At 47.7% G+C, this 22,969-nt stretch overlaps 1 protein-coding gene across 1 annotated transcript in view; it reads right to left on the reverse strand.

Moving 5' to 3' along the window:
- LOC120994190 (melatonin receptor type 1B) overlaps positions 1–7,434 on the reverse strand; it is a 230,800-nt gene extending 223,366 nt beyond the window's left edge. Inside the window, exon 1 of the mRNA XM_040422638.1 lies at positions 7,248–7,434. Within this exon, the coding sequence (XP_040278572.1) occupies positions 7,248–7,434 (187 nt within the window). The remainder of the gene's footprint in view (positions 1–7,247) is intronic.
- Between the last annotated feature and the right edge of the window lie 15,535 nt (positions 7,435–22,969).

Raw genomic sequence — 22,969 nt, forward strand, 5'->3', positions numbered from 1 at the left:
TGATACATAGTGTGGTGCACTGACTGCGGTGATACATAGTGTGGTGCACTGACGGCGGTGATACATAGTGTGGTGCACTGACTGCGGTGATACATAGTGTGGTGCACTGACGGTGGTGATACATAGTGTGGTGCACTGACGGTGGTGATACATAGTGTGGTGCACTGACTGCGGTGATACATAGTGTGGTGCACTGACGGTGGTGATACATAGTGTGGTGCACTGACGGTGGTGATACATAGTGTGGTGCACTGACTGAGGTGATACATAGTGTGGTGCACTGACTGCGGTGATACATAGTGTGGTGCACTGACGGTGGTGATACATAGTGTGGTGCACTGACGGTGGTGATACATAGTGTGGTGCACTGACGGTGGTGATACATAGTGTGGTGCACTGACGGTGGTGATACAAAGTGTGGTGCACTGACTGAGGTGATACATAGTGTGGTGCACTGACGGTGGTGATACATAGTGTGGTGCACTGACGGTGGTGATACATAGTGTGGTGCACTGACTGAGGTGATACATAGTGTGGTGCACTGACTGAGGTGATACATAGTGTGGTGCACTGACTGAGGTGATACATAGTGTGGTGCACTGACGGAGGTGATACATAGTGTGGTGCACTGACTGAGGTGATACATAGTGTGGTGCACTGACGGTGGTGATACATAGTGTGGTGCACTGACGGTGGTGATACATAGTGTGGTGCACTGACTGAGGTGATACATAGTGTGGTGCACTGACTGAGGTGATACATAGTGTGGTGCACTGACTGAGGTGATACATAGTGTGGTGCACTGACGGTGGTGATACATTGTGTGGTGCACTGACTGAGGTGATACATAGTGTGGTGCACTGACGGCGGTGATACATAGTGTGGTGCACTGACTGAGGTGATACATTGTGTGGTGCACTGACGGTGGTGATACATAGTGTGGTGGACTGACTGCGGTGATACATAGTGTGGTGCACTGACGGTGGTGATACATAGTGTGGTGCACTGACGGTGGTGATACATAGTGTGGTGCACTGACGGTGGTGATACATAGTGTAGTGCACTGACGGTGGTGATACATAGAGTGGTGCACTGACGGTGGTGATACATAGTGTGGTGCACTGACGGTGGTGGTACATAGTGTGGTGCACTGACGGTGGTGATACATAGTGTGGTGCACTGACTGCGGTGATACATAGTGTGGTGCACTGACGGTGGTGATACATAGTGTGGTGCACTGACTGAGGTGATACATAGTGTGGTGCACTGACGGTGGTGATACATAGTGTGGTGCACTGACGGTGGTGATACATAGTGTGGTGCACTGACGGTGGTGGTACATAGTGTGGTGCACTGACGGTGGTGATACATAGTGTGGTGGACTGACGGTGGTGATACATTGTGTGGTGCACTGACGGTGGTGGTACATAGTGTGGTGCACTGACGGTGGTGGTACATAGTGTGGTGCACTGACGGTGGTGGTACATAGTGTGGTGCACTGACGGTGGTGATACAATGAGCATAAAGGGTTAAGAATAGCAATTCAAGAAACCCATTTGTGTAATTTAACCCTTTCTTTCCTTCTTAATGTCCTTGAAGACAACAAACCAGAACAGAATACGAATCTCAGTCTGAATATTAGACAAATGTACTATTCTGGGACATGGACATCAGAAATTTTGAGTATTGTAAATCCTGCGCCAGAATTTTGCCTCTGCAACAAAAACCATCTAGTCTTAATTTCCGCCATCCTATAAGTTGGTGTAGTTTAACTCCAAAAATGTGCCAAATTTTTGGCATACAGAGGTGCATTTAGGTCACGTCCCCTTTTACCACAAAGCCACACCCTTTTCCAGTGAAGCCACGCCCCTTGTTGGTTGAGGCATTAAATGCTTAGAAAAGAGTGTAAAACAAACAGTGTCATGCAAAGCAGGCACGCCGGTATCTTGGAGCAAAATGCGCCAGGAAAGAAGCCACATTTGCAAAAGGAAATCTACTACGTAAGAGGGCATTACACCAGTATTGGGATAGTACAATGGGCCATTAAAACAATTAGGGCACTATAGGGGCCATTATACCTACTGGAGCACTATAGGGGCATTATACCTACTGGGCACAATAGGGGCATTATACCTACTGGGCACAATAGGGGCCATTATATCTACTGGGCAATATAGGGGCCATTATACCTACTGGGGCACTATAGGGGGCATTATACCTACTGGGGCACCATAGGGGGCATTATACCTACTGGGGTGTTATAGGGGAAATTATACCTACTGGGGCACAATAGGGGCCATTATACCTACTTGGCACTATAGGGGGCATTATACCTACTGGAGAACTATAGAGGACAATATACCTACTAGGGGACTATAGTGGCCATTATACCTACCGGGGCACTATAGGGGACATTATATCTACTGGGGCACTATAGGGGACATTATACCTACTAGGGGACTATAGTGGCCATTATACCTACCGGGGCACTATAGGGGACATTATATCTACTGGGGCACCATAGGGGCAATTATACCTACTGGAGCACTATAGGGGGCATTATACCTACTGGGGCACTATAGGGGACATTACACCTACTGGAGCACTATAGGGGCCATTATACCTACTGGGGCACTATAGGGGACATTATACCTACTGGGGCACTATATGGGCCATTATACCTACTGGGGCACTATAGGGGACATTATACCTACTGGGGCACTATAGGGGACATTATATCTACTGGGGCACTATAGGGGCCATTATACCTACTGGGGAACTCTAGGGGACATTATACCTACTGGGGCACTATAGGGGACATTATACCTACTGGGGAACTCTAGGGGACATTATACCTACTGGGGCACTATAGGGGACATTATACCTACTGGGGAACTCTAGGGGACATTATACCTACTGGGGCACTATAGGGGACATTATACCTACTGGGGAACTCTAGGGGACATTATACCTACTGGGGCACTATAGGGGACATTATACCTACTGGGGAACTCTAGGGGACATTATACCTACTGGGGCACTATAGGGGACATTATACCTACTAGGGGACTATAGTGGCCATTATACCTACCGGGGCACTATAGGGGACATTATACCTACTGGGGCACTATAGGGGACATTATATCTACTGGGGCACTATAGGGGCCATTATACCTACTGGGGAACTCTAGGGGACATTATACCTACTGGGGCACTATAGGGGACATTATACCTACTGGGGAACTCTAGGGGACATTATACCTACTGGGGCACTATAGGGGACATTATACCTACTGGGGCACTATAGGGGACATTATACCTACTGGGGCACCATAGGGGACATTATACCTACTGGGGCACCATAGAGGCCATTTTACCTACTGGGGCACTATTGGGACCATTATACCTACTGGGGCACTATAGGGGGCATTATACCTACTGGTGCACTATAGGGGTCATTATACATACCGGGGCACTATAGGGGCCATTATACCTACAGGTGCACTATAGGGGGGCATTATACCTACTGGGGCACTATAGGGGCCATTATAACTACTGGTGCACTATAGAGGGCATTATACCTACTGGAGAACTATAGAGGGCATTATACCTACTGGGGCACTATAGGGGGCATTATACCTACTGGAGAACTATAGAGGGCATTATACCTACTGGGGCACTATAGGGGGCATTATACCTACTGGAGAACTATAGAGGGCATTATACCTACTGGGGCACTATAGAGGGCATTATACCTACTAGAGAACTATAGAGGGCATTATACCTACTGGGGCACTATAGGGGGCATTATACCTACTGGGCACTATAGGGGGCATTTTACCTACTGGGGCACCATAGGTACCATTATACCTACATCCTGCTGGAATTCTCAGAATCTGGCTCTGCCGGATACCAAATTGCTGAGAATCGGCCAGACACAGACCGCTGCATGACATGGTTTGTGTCCGGCCGACTCCTGGCATTCTCTGCCGAATCCGTGCCATAGATATGAAAGTAACCTTAATGGTCTTATGAAATTTTTATAAAATTATTACATAATTGTCAGATCATTGGTGCTACCACTACTACCATTACTACTACTACTACTACTACTACCACTACCACTACTACTACCACTACAACTACTACTACTACTACCACTACTACTACCACTACTACCACTACTACTACTACCATTACTACTACTACTACCACCACTACTACTACCACTACTGCTACCACTACTACTACCACTACTGCTACTACTACTACCACTACCACTACTACTACCACTACTGCTACCACTACTACTACCACTACTGCTACCACTACTGCTACCACTACTGCTACCACTACTACTACCACTACTACTACCACTACTACTACTACCATTACTACTACTACTACTACTACTACTACTACCACCACTACTGCTACTACTACCACTACTGCTACCACTACTACTACCACTACTACTACCACCACTACTACTACTACTGCTACCACTACTACTACCACTACTGCCACCACTACTACTACCACTACTACTACCACTACTACTACCACTACTACTACCACTACTGCTACCACTACTACTACCACCACTACCACTACTACTACCACTACTACTACCACTACTGCTACCACTACTACTACCACCACTACTACTACCCTACTGCTACCACTACTACTACCACCACTACTACTACCCTACTGCTACCACTACTGCTACCACTACTACTACTACCACTACTACTACCACTACTGCTACCACTACTACCACCACTACTACTACCCTACTGCTACCACTACTGCTACCACTACTACTACCACCACTACTACTACTACTACTACTACCACCACTACTACTACTACTACCACTACTACTACTGCTACCACTACTACTACTACTACTACTACTACTACCACCACTACTACTACCATTACTACTACTACTACCACCACTACTACTACTACCACCACTACTACTACTACTACCACTACTACTACTGCTACCACTACTACTACTACTACTACTACTACTACTACTACTACCACTACTGCTACCACTACTGCTACCACTACTACTACCACTACTACTACCACTACTACTACCACTACTACTACCACTACTACTACCACTACTACTACCATTACTACTACTACTACCACCACTACTACTACTACCACCACTACTACTACTACTACCACTACTACTACTGCTACCACTACTACTACTACTACTACTACTACCACTACTACTACTACTACCACTACTGCTACCACTACTGCTACCACTACTACTACCACTACTACTACCACTACTACTACCACTACTACTACCACTACTACTACTACTAATACTACTACTACCACCACTACTACTACTACCACTACTGCTACCACTACTACTACCACTACTGCTGCTACCACTACTACTACCACTACTACTACCACCACTACTACTACTACTACCACTACTACTACCACTACTGCTACTTCTTTTAGGCTGCTGCTGCTACTACTAAATGCTGTTTACACAGCTACTACTATTACTCATGCTACTCCTGCTAATACTGCTATTGCTGCTGATACTTCTACTACCTCCCATGATGCTACTGCTGCTGCTACTACTAAATGCTGTTTTTACTGCTTCTACTATTAGGGTACTACTACAGCAACTGCTGTTGCTACTACTATAAGTGCTGCTACTACTACCTCTCATGATTATGATGCTGCTGCTGTAACTGCTGCTTCTACTGCTCCTAGTAGTATTACTACTACTACTACTACTACTACTCATGATGCTGCTGCTACTACTACTACTACAGCTGCTACTACTACTATAACTGCTGCTTCTACTGCTACTAGTAGTTCTATTATACTTCTCATAATCATGCTGCTACCACATCTACTATTACTACTTCATCTACTACTACTACTATATTAATACTACTACTACTAATTATAATATTGTTGCTATTGGTAGAACTGCTGATGCTGCTACTACTGCTGCTATTACTAGTGCTGCTACTACTAATGATCAGCACAGCATATGGCTTAGATATTTGCAGCATATATTCTGCAGTAACATGCCCTGGTATCCTGGTAGTGACTCAAGGAGAGAAGATAACGCTTCACCAGCACAGAGTCCATGTCTTACTGGTAACACTGGCTGACATCCCCTGCCTGATCTCATAGTCCTGTCTAAACATATGGTCCCTGCATTATTATATGGTCCTTGCCTAGTGTCTGCCTCTACATATATTCCCTACTGTACTTATAAACACTGACACAGCCCTCAACATATAATACAGCATCTTATTACAGTCTGCATATCTCACGTCTGTTCACATAGCTCCATCATTATTATACAACCCCCTAATGCACAGAGAACGCATGGAGATAATACAGACTAGTGCTATATACAGATATTACAGACTAGAGCTATATACAGATATTACAGACTAGCGCTATATACAGATATTACAGACTAGCGCTATATACAGATATTACAGACTAGTGCTATATACAGAGGATATTACAGACTAGTGCTATATACAGAGGGTACCCCACACCAGTACAGAGGATATCACACACCAGTACAGAATATGTCACATACCAGAACAGATGATATCCCACACCAGTATAGAGCATATCGCACTTCAGTCCAGAGGATATCCCACACCAGTCCAGAGGATATCCCACACCAGTCCAGAGGATATCCCACACCAGTACAGAGGATATCCTACACCAGTACAGAGGATATCCCACCCCAGTCGAGAGGATATCCAACACTAGTACAGAGGATATCCCACCCCAGTACAGAGGATATCACACACCAGTCCAGAGGATATCCTACACCAGTACAGAGGATATCCCACCCCAGTCGAGAGGATATCCTACACCAGTACAGAGGATATCCCACCCCAGTACAGAGGATATCACACACCAGTCCAGAGGATATCCCACCCCAGAGCACATCCCTCACCAGTAGCCTGCCCCGGGCTCCTCACCTGAGTTTCTCAGCACGGACACGATGACCAGCAGGCTCCCCAGTCCAGAGGATATCCAACACCAGTAGAGACTAGAGAGGATATCCAACACCAGTAGAGACTAGAGAGGATATCCCACACTAGTACAGAGGATATCCCACACCAGTACAGAGGATATCCCACACCAGTACAAAGCATATCCCACCCCAGTAGAGACTAGAGAGGATATCCCACCCCGAGCACATCCCTCACCTGAGTTCCTCAGCTTCCTGTTCCTCAGCACGGACACGATGACCAGCAGGCTCCCCAGCACATCCACCACGGTGGTGAAGATCAGCACCCCGGACAGCGCCGCCACCAGCCCGGCCGCCCTGGGCGCCGCCTCTCCCCTGTCTGGGGCGCAGCAGTTCCTGGAGAATAATGACGCATTGTGGAGCATCTCTAGCGCCTTCCCTCTCATCTCACATGCCGAAGACTGGACGCCGGGCGCTAAACAGTCGCATGCGACCAACTTCCGCGCCTCCCACACCTGTGCAAGTGCGGAGCAGGTAGCGGGGTCCTGGCGGTAACCATGGCGCGGAGCGGGGGTCCATGTATAAATGATCAGCTGACAAGTCGGGGAGGGGACGGCTCAGGGGGGGTCAACAAAAGTCAGAGCCAGGGGAGCCCGACGTGACCGGGAGGAGGTGCAGGTGTAGCAGAGCCGAGTATGTCAGCTGGTGCGGGACTGGGAATAAATCCTCTGAGTTATTATTGTGATTCCGCAGGTTATCACTGCATGCAAAAAAGAGCTCAGCTCTGCTACATTCCTGTCTCCAAAAGTGCATGGAACGATGCAAGAAGCATGTAGCAGATCTGATTCTGTCCCTCTTGTACTGTTCCCTAAAATGTAGAGCTGAGTTTGTCACATTCTGTCACTATTGCTGTCATGAAATTGCTTACAAATTCAGCTCTGCTGCATTACCGTCTGCAAAGTGGGTGCAATGTAAGAAGCATGTAGCAGATCCGATTCAGCTGTTTCCTAAAAAGCATACTAAACTGCTGACAAATTCAGCTCTGCTCCTTCACCGTCTCCACAGTGGGTGTATAGAAGAGTGCATAAAGTGTAAGGGATACAGATGTAGCAGAACTGATTACCCTCCTCTTAGGTAGCTGAGCTGTCGCCCAGCAGCAGAGCTGAATTTGCCTTCTGGCACAGCTCGCACCCTATGTGTTATCTACTGTTCTCATGAGATTGCTGATATGTAAGTCTACGGTTGTGAGCCAACAACTTCAGCACTGCTACATCTCTGTTCCCAAAAGGGGGTATTCAGGTGTGATTTATTTATTTATTTAATGCAAGAAATACACATGTAGCAGAACTAATTGTGTCCTGCCGATGAAGCCTCAGAGCTGTATTCCAAAAAGCAGAACTGAGTTTGCCATCAGGCATAACTCACACACTAGGTGTTCCACATTGTTCTCATGAAGCTGCTTACAAATCCAGCTCTGCTGCATCCCTGCTCCCAAAGGTGGGTATTGTTCAGAAGGGATTTTTTTTATTTTTGCAGTTGCATGGAGAAGTGCGAGCCATGCAGATGTAGCAGAGCTGAGTCTGTCACTCCTCTTACGTAGCAGAGCTGTTCCCCTTACAGTAACTCACACACTAGCTTGAGACTGATGATAAACCTACACATTGTATAAAAGAAAAAACGGCAGCTGACAAATTCAGCTCTGCTACATCCAAAAGGGTGTGATAACAAATGGCCCCTTCCCTGCCCATCCTCACTTTGCAGGGGCAGAGAACGTTGGAAGGCACGCGGATAGAATGGAACGGATTCAACCATGCTGCACGTATAGCAGAGTTGAGTTAGTCGAGAAGCAGGGATGAGTTTGCCATCTTTTGTTTCCCACTGGACTGCTGATCAATTTACTGAGAGGAATGGAAGGGATTTTCGGCAAACAAACCTGCCTCGTGTGAATATGCCCTAAAAGACAAAGCTCGTTGACAAATTCATCTCTGCTACATCTCTGCATGCAAAAGCGGATATTCACAAGAGGCTTTCCAGTCCATGTGGCAGACTTGTACTCGTCCCTCTATGTATGTAGCAGAGCTGAGTTTGCCTTTGGTCATAAATCAGGCCCATTGTTATTATCTGCCGTTTTCCATGAGGAACCTGCACACACCACAATTCAGCCATTTATGACTGTATGAAGAAAACAACTCAACGACAAAGTCACCTCTGCTACATCGGGTGAGGCTGTAGACAGATATTCTAGACATTCTGAGTACGACTGTCCTCACGCGGCTGCTCTCTGCACATGGACGTGTTTCTTCTACCTGCCTCACAGTCACAAGTCATTATAATCAATCAGTGCAGCGCACAGCAGGAGCGCCGCGACACCCGTGGATCCCCCCGGGGACCCTCACACTCAGATGAGCCGACTACTTCTATCATAAAATATAGATGTGTTCTGGCACAGGGCGTAGAAATGGTGCCCAGCTCCCAGCGGGTGCTGATGTAGCTGGCTGTGCAAAACTGGATATGGCTATTACAGAAGTAGCAGCACTGAGTTTGTCATTTTATACAAGTTTTATCTACAGAAGGTATAGTAATGTGTAATTACTGGTAAACTGACACTACATCATCATCATCATCATCATCATCATCATCATCATCATCATCATCATACAGAAAGTTATAAATCTATCAGAGCACGGACAAAAAAACATATACAAAGAAAGAATAAATGAGTCGTGTTTGGTTCGACCAGAATTTATTTTTGGCGAATCGCGTTAAAAAACAGCTATTTCCTGGCTGCAGAGAGCCTGTATAGTGGTGTAGAACACTGTGCCTGTATAGGGGTGTAGAACACTGTGCCTGTATAGTGGTGTAGAACACTGTGCCTGTATAGTGGTGTAGAACACTGTGCCTGTATAGTGGTGTAGAACACTGTGCCTGTATAGTGGTGTAGAACACTGTGCCTGTATAGTGGTGTAGAACACTGTGCCTGTATAGTGGTGTAGAACACTGTGCCTGTATAGTGGTGTAGAACACTGTGCCTGTATAGTGGTGTAGGACACTGTGCCTGTATAGTGGTGTAGGACACTGTGCCTGTATAGTGGTGTAGGACACTGTGCCTGTATAGTGGTGTAGGACACTGTGCCTGTATAGTGGTGTAGAACACTGTGCCTGTATAGTGGTGTAGAACACTGTGCCTGTATAGTGGTGTAGAACACTGTGCCTGTATAGTGGTGTAGAACACTGTGCCTGTATAGTGGTGTAGAACACTGTGCCTGTATAGTGGTGTAGAACACTGTGCCTGTATAGTGGTGTAGAACACTGTGCCTGTATAGTGGTGTAGAACACTGTGCCTGTATAGTGGTGAAGAACACTGTGCCTGTATAGTGGTGTAGAACACTGTGCCTGTATAGTGGTGTAGAACACTGTGCCTGTATAGTGGTGTAGAACACTGTGCCTGTATAGTGGTGTAGAACACTGTGCCTGTATAGTGGTGTAGAACACTGTGCCTGTATAGTGGTGTAGAACACTGTGCCTGTATAGTGGTGTAGGACACTGTGCCTGTATAGTGGTGTAGAACACTGTGCCTGTATAGTGGTGTAGAACACTGTGCCTGTATAGTGGTGTAGAACACTGTGCCTGTATAGTGGTGTAGAACACTGTGCCTGTATAGTGGTGTAGAACACTGTGCCTGTATAGTGGTGTAGAACACTGTGCCTGTATAGGGGTGTAGAACACTGTGCCTGTATAGTGGTGTAGAACACTGTGCCTGTATAGTGGTGTAGAACACTGTGCCTGTATAGGGATGTAGAACACTGTGCCTGTATAGTGGTGTAGAACACTGTGCCTGTATAGTGGTGTAGAACACTGTGCCTGTATAGTGGTGTAGAACACTGTGCCTGTATAGTGGTGTAGAATACTGTGCCTGTATAGTGGTGTAGAACACTGTGCCTGTATAGTGGTGTAGAACACTGTGCCTGTATAGTGGTGTAGAACACTGTGCCTGTATAGTGGTGTAGAACACTGTGCCTGTATAGGGGTGTAGAACACTGTGCCTGTATAGGGGTGTAGAACACTGTGCCTGTATAGTGGTGTAGAACACTGTGCCTGTATAGTGGTGTAGAACACTGTGCCTGTATAGTGGTGTAGAACACTGTGCCTGTATAGTGGTGTAGAACACTGTGCCTGTATAGTGGTGTAGAACACTGTGCCTGTATAGTGGTGTAGAACACTGTGCCTGTATAGTGGTGTAGAACACTGTGCCTGTATAGTGGTGTAGAACACTGTGCCTGTATAGTGGTGTAGAACACTGTGCCTGTATAGTGGTGTAGAACACTGTGCCTGTATAGTGGTGTAGAACACTGTGCCTGTATAGTGGTGTAGAACACTGTGCCTGTATAGTGGTGTAGAACACTGTGCCTGTATAGTGGTGTAGAACACTGTGCCTGTATAGTGGTGTAGAACACTGTGCCTGTATAGTGGTGTAGAACACTGTGCCTTTATAGTGGTGTAGAACACTGTGCCTGTATAGTGGTGTTGAACACTGTGCCTGTATAGTGGTGTAGAACACTGTGCCTGTATAGTGGTGTAGAACACTGTGCCTGTATAGTGGTGTAGAACACTGTGCCTGTATAGTGGTGTAGAACACTGTGCCTGTATAGGGGTGTAGAACACTGTGCCTGTATAGTGGTGTAGAACACTGTGCCTGTATAGTGGTGTAGAACACTGTGCCTGTATAGTGGTGTAGAACACTGTGCCTGTATAGTGGTGTAGAACACTGTGCCTTGCAGTAACACACATAGGGAGTCTGCTGTGGTAGTGAAATAATACTGGGAGTCAGTATGACATGCAGATGACAGGCGTCGCTCTTAGAATCAGTGCACACTTCACTTATTTGTGGTCAGGACCTAAACGAGTGGAAGATGCCCAACCACCACCCCCCTACCTAATTGGCCTGAGGTGTGCCTTGGCCTCACTAGGTCGGTATGCCTGAAAAAGGGGGCATACCCTGAATGTGATGGTTGAATGACTGAATGAAGAATGGGAATGGGTGGGCAGGGGACGTCCGAATGCCGACGTGCTGCCTGGGAGAGCCAGACTGCTTAAGACAGGTACCGGCCCCTCCCACAAATCCAGGCTAGCCTGCGGCCAGCCTTAACACTTGTGGTCAGGACCTAAACGAGTGGAAGATGCCCAACCACCACCCCCTTACCTAATTGGCCTGAGGTGTGCCTTGGCCTCACTAGGTCGGTATGCCTGAAAAAGGGGGCAAAACCCACCAGTGAGGGAAGGATTGGCCTGAGGTGCTACTCTGCCAATGTACTGAATGCTTGGATCAGCTCCGCTTGTGGCTCCGGGATATACCGTACAAAGCACCCCGAGCGCCAGCGCCCCAAGTGTTTAATGATATGCACAGGGACTCCATGCTTGGACCCTGCGGATGCCGCACCGATGCGGAAAGAATGCCCCGAGAATTGAGCCGGATTCAATCCTACACTGGTCAACAGGATGCGAATATGTTTGATGAACTGGCTGGACGTCAGTGGACCAACAGGGAATGGAAGTAATGGGTCGGTGGGGCTGTGAAGACTAAGGGCCAGCAAGAGGTTGTCCAAGACTGTCACTGGACACCATGCGTTTGTGGTCTGGAAGAACTTAACTACATGGCCGGGACCTACCTGCCTTGTTTTGTTGTGAGGCAACTGCGAATGAGTTACTGCCCATCCTGACTAAATCTCCCTTGCGGAGAGCCACCGCCCCTTGTCTGGCCTGTGTCACTTCACCTGGTCTTAAAAACCCGTAAAACGCCAAGTACATCGCCGCCTTGATCACCAGGCTGGGAAGGACTCCGAATGGTGACAATGTGAGAACTTCCGACAGGCTACGAAACGTGTCCCCCTTAATTGGTCGACGGACCGACTTGACCGTGACCTGGCTTTTTTGAATGCCTCTGAGGATGGCCTTGATCGGGTGAGCTGAAAATATAGAGGGTCTGTCTGGCTCTTGAAGTGCCAAAAAATGCTGCACCCCAGCCAAATATAGCCTAATGGTGTTGTAGGATAAAGCCAATACCGAATGACAATAAGACACGAAAGCCACCATATACTTGACCTGACCTGTGTCACCTCTAGGATATGCCAACTTAAAGTTTGAAAAAACCACCCCCGCTCGGCGGTACGACCGCAACGTACTGGCCGATAAAGACTTGGTAATGAGTGAACTGGCGACCACCATCAGAGAGTCTAATCCAAGACCAGCAGCCGCCAGTCCGGTACCGGGGTGCCCACTGAGTCTGCTTCTGGGTTCTGTAAGAAAAAGCGAGAAAAATCAAAACGAGATAAAGCATCAGCTGCAACGTTGCTGACCCCGTCCAAAAACAGGGCATGAAAATGAAACCCCTGTTTCAGAGCTATCCAGGTCAATCTACGCATGAAAGACATGATGAGTAACGATTTAGATCTGCCCTTGTTAATGATCTCTGCGGTCGCCATGTTGTCAGTGTGGAAAACCACCGTGTGACCCGACCACCTATGCCCCCAGACTATAGCAGCTGCTACGATAGGATAGATCTCGAACAATGCCGACATCTGAGAAAACCCCGGCAACTGTAGCACGTGTGTGGGCCATGAGCCGGCGAACCAATGTGAGCCAAATATGGCCGCGAAACCTACCGAGGCAGCCGCGTCTGAAAATACGTGTGGAGAATCAGAAGTGGCCCTCGGAATAAACATGGAAATGCCGTTCCACCCACTGAGAAATCTGTCCCACATGAACAGATCTGCTCGGGCGTTCGCATTAAGATGCACTGATGCGTTCAAATCACTGGTCTGTTGTAATAAGACTAGCAATCTTGAAATGAATGATCTACCCTGAGGAATGATCCTCATGGCAAAGTATAACATGCCCAACAGAGACTGCAATTCTCTCTTGGTGCAAACCTGAGACATGAGCAAGGAACGGACACCTGATTTGATTCTGTCGAGTTTGTCTTGTGGCAGACTGGCTGACATGGCACGTGAATCCAGAGAGATCCCCAAGAACGTGACAACCTGCGCAGGCCCTTCTGTTTTGTGTTCGGCCACTGGAATGTTTAACTCCTTGAAGACCTGCAAGAGAACCTGCAAGTCAACAGGTGCCTGTGAGGGTTCTTCGATCAACAGAAAATCATCCAGGTAGTGAATGACATTCTGGCAACCCTGTTCCAACAAAATCCATTCCAGTGCCTGCGCTAACCTGTCAAACAGACTGGGGCTGCTCTAGGAACCAAACGTCAACTTGGTGGCGAAATAGTACGCATCTCTCCATTTGATGCCATGCCACTGCCAGAGAGATGGGCTAATGGGCAGCAGTTTGAACGCATCAGAGACATCTGCTTTGGACAGCCAAGCCCCCATGCCTGTCTGAAGAATGACCTGGATAGCCTGGTCTACGGAAGTATACTTCAAGGAATTCCTCGGATGGAATCAACGAGTTGAGACTAGGAACGTGGGAAGAATGTGGAGCAGACAAATCATAAATCAAACGAAATTTATTGGAATATTTTCCCTGCACCACCCCCACCAGGCTGACCCTCCAAGTGCAGCAAGGAGGGGACTGGAAAGGACAATGATGAAACCCTTGTCCAGCTCAACTGCCAAGAGTGAATCCACCAGACCAGCATGTTTAGAAGCCGACTGCAAGTTGGGGCATTCAGGAGTCTGCTGGGGCAAGGTGATGAGCCCAGTGTGAAACCCCCGTGAAAACCCTTCCACCAGGAATGTACGGAACGGCTGAATCGGATGAAGCCGCAGCAGCTGGTCTAGTGCCTCCACATTCACCCGGCTCAGTCACGCCGGCTTCAATGTGCAGACCGTGACCGGATGTGCCCTAAAACATGTGGCACAGACATGCAGGAGCCTGCACTGGCTGAAGTTGCAGATGGCGTAGACCACTGCAAACAACACAACAAACACCACAAAACAACAACAACAACAAAAAAAAAAACGAAGAAAGAAAAAGAGAAGAGAAAAAACAAAAAACAACCTGTTAACCCTACGACCTGCTGCCCGTAAGCTGACAAACAAGATGACGGAATATAAGCCCCTCCCCTTCCCCCCCCCCAGCAGCGTGAAACGATTGAACGAAAAGCCTTCGAGGCTGACAGGGAGTATGATAGTCGTTTCCACTGACGTATGAAGCGAGCCCGAGTTTGTGTGAATCTGTGACGTGGCAGATTAATTAAAAACGAATACTGCGGGCTAGAGAACCTACAGACGTGGTAGGTGATGTATGCAAGTATAGGATTTGTGGAAAACAGACCGTATGACACTAGTCTACGAGATGAAACGGGGTGTGTATGTCGTGCGAGCGTGTAGGTGTATTGGCGGATGTACCTATGCTAGAGGTGTATGGATGAAGCTTGGTGGATAAAGGTTTTTTTTTTGTTTTGTTTTTGTTTATTTAATCCCAAAAAATTCTTTTTTTTTTTTTTCTTTATTTGAACAACCCACTCTTTTTTTTTTTTTTTTTATACTTTATTTAACAATCCATTTGTACCCCTTTTTTTTTTTTTTTTTTTTATTTGAACAACCCACTCTTTTTTTTTTTACTTTATTTAACAATCCACTTGTACCCTTTTTTTTTTTTTTTTTTCTTTATTTGAACAACCCACTCTTTTTTTTTTTTTTTACTTTATTTAACAATCCACTTGTACCCTTTTTTTTTTTTTTTTTTTTCTTCAAACTGCCTGATGTGCGAACTACGTGTCTAAGGTATGTATGTAGTGTATGTGATGAGTGTCAAACATGTGCACAAGCAGCAACCTTGTAAGTAATCAACTCAGTAATGGCACCAGGACCCAGCTGCCAGAGTTTAACCTGCTGAGCCCAGATGACTCGCAGCCCCTGTATGAACTTAGATACAGGTTATGCTGAGACAGGCAATGAGCTCCAACTATGTGACAATGCTGCCCATTGGTGCCAAAACTTGAATTGCATGTGCCTGAACGCAGTGAGGAGAAGCGATCCTCCGGCACACTTCCCCCTCTCTACACACCCTCCTACCCTCCTCCACGTTGCCACGCTCCCCAAACAAACCAGTTATCTTGGAAAACGACCTGAACAGCTTGCAGACTGAAGGGAAAGGTACACCCGGCTTCTCTGAGATCCGACTCGTGCAGGACGCTTGCTGATGACGTCACACCCGGAAGTAGCAGACGTCCGAATGCCGACGTGCTGCCTGGGAGAGCCAGACTGCTTAAGACAGGTACCGGCCCCTCCCACAAATCCAGGCTAGCCTGCGGCCAGCCTTAACACTTGGTCACGGGGCCAATACTGACCAAATAACTCAAGTATGAACTCAGCCTTACAGGTCGATGTTAGCCCCAAGAAGAAGCGCACTCCTTTTACACCTTCGTCAGCTGATTCCACATAGATGTCTACAGAACCTCTTCTATTAAACGCTTATACAAGTAGAGCCCCCCGAGAGAGTGGAGAGGTGGTCAGCAGTAAGTTTGTGTTGACGTCACTGATTATTTTCCCCATTCTCTGATCTGTCAGAACAATAACCCACAAAAAACGGATCCTGTCTGTGGAGCATCCGCCTTAACTCGGTCAGCATTTGGTCAGTAATCCATCAGTATTGCTAATGTAAAAAAAACAGGAGTCCAAAACAGAGATGACACGTGAATGGAATATTTGCATGTCTTCTGTGTTTTGTACCCACTCCTGATTTTGGCTACCAAATCATAAGCCAATTCTGATGCAAAATAGGGACCATGTCATACAGGCCTTACAGATGCTACACAGACAGGATCCGTTGTGCGTCTCATTTTTCCTTCCTTCTGACAGATCAGAATAAAGGTCAAATAAATGATGAGGTCAGCCAGGCCGAAAGGCAAAATAGTTGCCCAGTCATGAAGTGGGGAGGGTGGGAACAGCATGAGGAGACCACAGAGTGGCCCAATGACAGAGTCTGGAGGTGGGTGGCAATACCAGTACCCGCTGAAGATGGTGGGTGAAAGAAGAAGCACTTGGCATCAGATGTGTGGCATCAGGCAGGTGGCAGCATCAGAATAGTAGCTGAGGCAGGTAGTTAGAAGAAACCGGTCTCTTTTATCTAAGTGTTGGTGTGGCACCATGGATGATCTGGTCTGATGCATTAGGAATTGGTGGGTGAAAATCCTGGCTGATCCACGCCTGATTCATCTGGACAAAGGTCAGTCTCTCCACATTTTGGGTAGACAGGCGAGTTCTCCTTGGGGCCCCCACCGCACTAAATACCCGCTCTGATGCCACACTACGGCCAGGCAGGACAGCTTTTCCAGGGCAAACTCTGCCAGTTGCGGCCACAAATCCAGTTTGGCTGCCCAGTAGTCCAGCGGATCCTCAATGACGGCTGGCAGGGTGCACTCCAAGTATGCCACCACCTGCTGGTTCAGGTCCTGCTCCAGGTCTACCTGCTGCTTCTGGTGAGTAGTTTCTTCACTATGCGGGTAAAGAAAGCTACTCATCAGCGACTGTAGATTCAGGCTGATGCTGATGGAGCTGGTACTGCTCCTGCCACCCCACCCTGCCACAGCAGCCATGGAAGTAGAACGTGAACGTGGTCAGACCTGCGAGAGGATGGACGATGGCGCAGATAGGCAGCGGCCAACTGACTACAAAGGATGTCTTTATAGTAGTTCAGTTTGTCCTCCGTCTCACTGGGTGTAAAAATAAGGACCCCTTTTCGGACCGGTAGTGAGGGTCCAACAAGGTGGAGAGCCAGAAGTCATCCCTCTGCCGAATGGTGACAATTTGGCTGTCACTACGCAAGCAAGTGAGCATGCAGCGGGCCATTTGCGCAAGTGACTCGGAGGGACTCCCTGCCTCCATCTCCACTGCATACTGCCACGGTGTGTCTGGGTCCTCTGCCTCGTCTTCCTCATCTCCCTCTTGCTCCTCTGGCTGCTCCCGCTCCTCCTCTCCTGTCACCTGTGTATAAAAACCACCCATTTCTCTACAAATTGCTTGTGCTCCAATGTCCTCCTCCTCCTCCAGTTCAGCCCCCACAGGGCTCATGTGGCCGTGAGATTTAGGAGCCACGTCTCCAGTCCCGTGACCAGCCAGATTTATCAGCATTTGATCCAGGACATGAAGCAGTGGAATAACCGTTCATCCCATAGTCCTGGCGACTGACAAATAACGTGGCCTCCTCAAAGGGCCTGAGCAAATGGCAGGTGTCACGCATTAGCTGCCTCTGGCTGACATGGAAGTTACACAGAGGAGTACTCCTGTCCGCTTGGATCATCAATAAATCGTTGATGGCCTTTCTCTGTTCGTATAGTCGGCCCAACATATGGAGGGGGGAATTCCAACGGGTGGAAACTTCGCATATCAGCCTATGTTGGGGGATGTCGTTCTGCCGCTGCAGCTCAAGGATGGTGTGCTTTGCAGTGTACGAGTGGCTGAAGTGCATGCAAAATTTCCTGGCCCTTTTTAGGATGTCTTGCAGATGGGTGGAAGACTTCAGGAACCGCTTGACAACCAGACTGAACACGTGTGCCATGCAGGGCGCATGGCTCAGCCCTCTTTGACGCAGCGCCGACACAATGTTCTTCCCGTTGTCGGTCACCATGGTTCCGATTTTGAGTTGTCGCAGAGAAAGACAGGATTCGATTTCTTGCTGAAGGACTTGGAGCAGTTCCTCCCCTGTGTGACTCTGTTCGCCCAGGCAAACGAGGTGCAGAACACTGCGACACCGCCGTGCCCTGCACATGTGGTATGTTGGAGGGGCACTGTGAATTGTCCCTGCAGTGGAGGCTGAGGACACAGTGGAGGATGAGGAGTCAGAGGCGGACATTGTCGCAGGACCAACGGCGTGAGAACATGGAGGCGGAAGCGGCGTCACCTGGCAAGGTTACTGGTGTGGCTGCGCAGGAACCACATTCACCTAGTGGGCCGTAAAGGACATATATTGTCCCTGACCACAGTAATAGCTCCACACGTCGACGCTGCTGTGCACTTTGGCGGACACCGACAGGCTCAAGGACTGGCCCACCTTCTGTTCTACATATGTGTGCATGGCTGGTACTGCCTTTTTGTCAAAGAAATGATGGCTTGGGACTCTCCACCTCGGCTCGGCACAAGCCATCAGTTCTCTGAAAGGTGCAGAGTCCACCACTTGGAAAGGGAGGGACTGCAGCACCAGCAACTTGGCCAGGAGCACATTCAGCTTCTGCGCTGTTGGATGCGTGCACGCATACTGTTGTCTCCTGGCAATCGCTTCGGTGATCGATTGCTGACAGAATGACTGACGAGGAGCAGTAGCATCAGGACCGGCTGATGATGGGAAGGACAGACAGCTCCCTTCGGCTGAGGTGGTGGAGCCTTGACTGTCTGAAATCGGTGTGTGACACTAGGTGCTGCAGCATTTGCTGCGGCAGGCTGGACCACCACATCGGAGCCACGGTTCTCCCAGGCCACTATATGGTGATGCTGCATATGTTGACGCCCAACACTCCGCACTGACTGACTGCTACCCCTGCACCACTACTTTCCGGGCAGGTAGGCTCCTTCAAAGCGGGTGTTCTACCCCGGGCACGTTTGGTTCCTGACCTCCCACTGCTGCCACCCTGCTGACTCTCAGCAATGCTAGTGACTTCCTGGCTCCGCCGCTGCCTCACGGTCAAGCTGCCACCCTCTCCTCCCGATGATGATGAAGCCTCTAATTCACCCGGCTCCCAAGTGCGATAAGCTACATCATCATCGAGTACTGTCTTCACGTCACTGATGTCCTCCTCACCGGTCTCTGGGTCAGGAGCCTGGCCGCTCGCAACGCCTAGCGGAGGAAGTGACGGATGTCTCCTCCACATCTTGGCTGGCCAGTAGCTGCTGACTGTCCTCTAGTAGCTCGTCCTCGCTGTATAGTGGGGTTGAGCCCACAGCATATAATACTTGTCTGGCTGAGGGAACAGAAAAAGACAGAGGCAGGTTGAGGACAGGTGAGGGCACAGGGCCTGCTCCCGGGCCATGCCAACTAAGGTTTGTGTCTGACGAACCCACCGACTCTTGGCTGGGGGTGTCTGATGTCACTTGGGACGAAGTGGATGACCGAGTCAACCATTCAAGAACCCGCTGGGTTGCTGGTCAAGACACGACCACTAGATGACAACGGGAGCTCAGGCCTCTCGCTGCGACTCCTGCTGCCATGACCCCTTACTCTGCTGCGACCTGTGCCTGCGCCAGAAACAGTTAGGACTCTGCCACTTCCCTGTGCAGGGCCTGGCACTTCTCTGTCTGACATACTTTTAGATGAAATTAGTAAATAAAAAGGAAATTAAAACACCCCAAAAAAGCCAGTAATTTTAGCACTTCACCACACAACGGCTAATAAGCCCTTTTTTTCCACTAATACACGCTTTACTACATATAACTGGACCGCACAAGGGCAAATAAGACGTAGAAATATTTCCTTGTAATAAACCCTGTTAATGTCTGTATCAAACAGCACTTGCACCCCAATAACAAGAACAGTTTGCTGGAATTACAGAGCTTTATAATGGCAATTTGGATCCGCAGTCAGTGCAGCAAGGTGTAATAGGATTGTTCCTATTACACAGGCTGTAACCTTCCCTACTGAACCCTGTTCTGCTTCAATACTGTGGAATAATTCCTCTCTATCCTTTCCCTGAACTTCTTACAGCAAAATAAAAGTTTTAAAGTCTTTCCTAGCACTGTCCCTATGGTGTTCTTAGTCTCACTATAGGACGGTATATGTGCCGACTGCTCCAGATCTCACTATAGGGCTGTATATATATATATATATATATATATATATACAGTACAGACCAAAAGTTTGGACACACCTTCTCATTCAAAGAGTTTTCTTTATTTTCATGACTATGAAGGCATCAAAACTATGAATTAACACATGTGGAATTATATACATAACAAACAAGTGTGAAACAACTGAAAATATGTCATATTCTAGGTTCTTCAAAGTAGCCACCTTTTGCTTTGATTACTGCTTTGCACACTCTTGGCATTCTCTTGATGAGCTTCAAGAGGTAGTCCCCTGAAATGGTCTTCCAACAGTCTTGAAGGAGTTTCCAGAGATGCTTAGCACTTGTTGGCCCTTTTGCCTTCACTCTGCAGTCCAGCTGACCCCAAACCATCTCGATTGGGTTCAGGTCCGGTGACTGTGGAGGCCAGGTCATCTGGCGCAGCACCCCATCACTCTCCTTCATGGTCAAATAGCCCTTACTTTAAAAGTTTTCCCAATTTTTCGGCTGACTGACTGACCTTCATTTCTTAAAGTAATGATGGCCACTTATTTTTCTTTACTTAGCTGCTTTTTTCTTGCCATAATACAAATTCTAACAGTCTATTCAGTAGGACTATCAGCTGTGTATCCACCTGACTTCTCCTCAACGCAACTGATGGTCCCAACCCCATTTATAAGGCAAGAAATCCCACTTATTAAACCTGACAGGGCACACCTGTGAAGTGAAAACCATTTCAGGGGACTACCTCTTGAAGCTCATTAAGAGAATGCCAAGAGTGTGCACAGCAGTAATCAAAGCAAAAGGTGGCTACTTTGAAGAACCTAGAATATGACATATTTTCAGTTGTTTTACACTTGTTTGTTATGTATATCATTCCACATGTGTTAATTCATAGTTTTGATGCCTTCAGTGTGAATCTACAATTTTCATAGTCATGAAAATAAAGAAAACTCTTTGAATGAGAAGGTGTGTCCAAACTTTCGGTCTGTACTGTATGTGTGTTATTATTACTCTGCACATATCAGTATAGGGCTGTATATAAAATGATGCAACCAGCAGACACGGCACCTATTGCTATAACCACAGTAACTGATGACAGCGCCAGGGAAGACCCCAAGATGACATCATTTATTCACCTTTTATTATTAGTACTGCCCCAACCCAACAAGCCTCGCCCCTTGGTCATGGTCTAGGACTGCTGGAAGGCCATATCCTAACCCAGGACACTTGACCCACCAGTGTGGTGCCCACTATATGAGAATGATCCTGATCCAGAGTTATCCCCAGAATAAAGGATAACTATTAGATCAGTGGGGATCCTACCAATAGGACCTCCATGATCATGAGAACAGGTACCCCTGCCGCTCCATCGATTTCTATGTGAGATCCGGGGACAGCTGAATACAGTGATCGGTTATTTCTAGAACTCCCATAGAGATGACTTGAGTTTCTGTTCCAGGGGGTGTGAGGTCTCCGTTCTCGTGATCAGTGAGGGTCCCAACGATTGGACTCCCTATCCTGTGGATAACTTTTACATGACAACCAGAATACCCCTTTAACTATGTGAGTGATCAGACTTACCCTGGCATCCAGACACACATTAAGGGGGCGTCACTGCATGGTCATGGGCTGAGAAAAGGGACATGGTGGACCCAGGGTCCAGTGGCAGGATTCACCTGCTGGAGGCGTGAGGAGCGGTGCTAGTGATGCCACAGGGGTATGGGTCTTCAGTGACATGCAGGCCCAGAATGCTGAGATACTGAATCGTTTTTGGTGTCACAACTGACCAGCCCCTCAGGATTTCTCTCTGTAGAGTAATAGGCAATCCATTTCCAATCAAAGCTGATTTTGTCAGCTAAGCTAGTCATATATAGCAGTGCTGAGATTGTAAACTGGTGAAATTTAAAGGCTATGGACACCTTTTTTTTAGCGATTTTACTAATTTGGTGATAAAAATAATATTTTCAATTGGTCTTTATTAAAATATTTCAGCAGTTTTTCCCTCGGCAGCTTTCACTGTCACTGCATCTGCAGACTACTGCTTTCTGTTTCACACTGAATCCGTCAGGGAGCTGCCCTGAAGGCCGAATCTGTAGCCCTTATGTATGAACTCCTGACAGCTCACAAACGTTTAAGCTAATGCAATGATCAGTGGATGTGGAGACATTGTGTCTACCAGACGGTTTCACTTTGAGCTAAACTTAAGGGCGTTATCCTTGCAGTCCCCT

Source organism: Bufo bufo, chromosome 3 (assembly GCF_905171765.1).
Source record: "Bufo bufo chromosome 3, aBufBuf1.1, whole genome shotgun sequence".
NCBI lineage: Eukaryota > Metazoa > Chordata > Amphibia > Anura > Bufonidae > Bufo > Bufo bufo.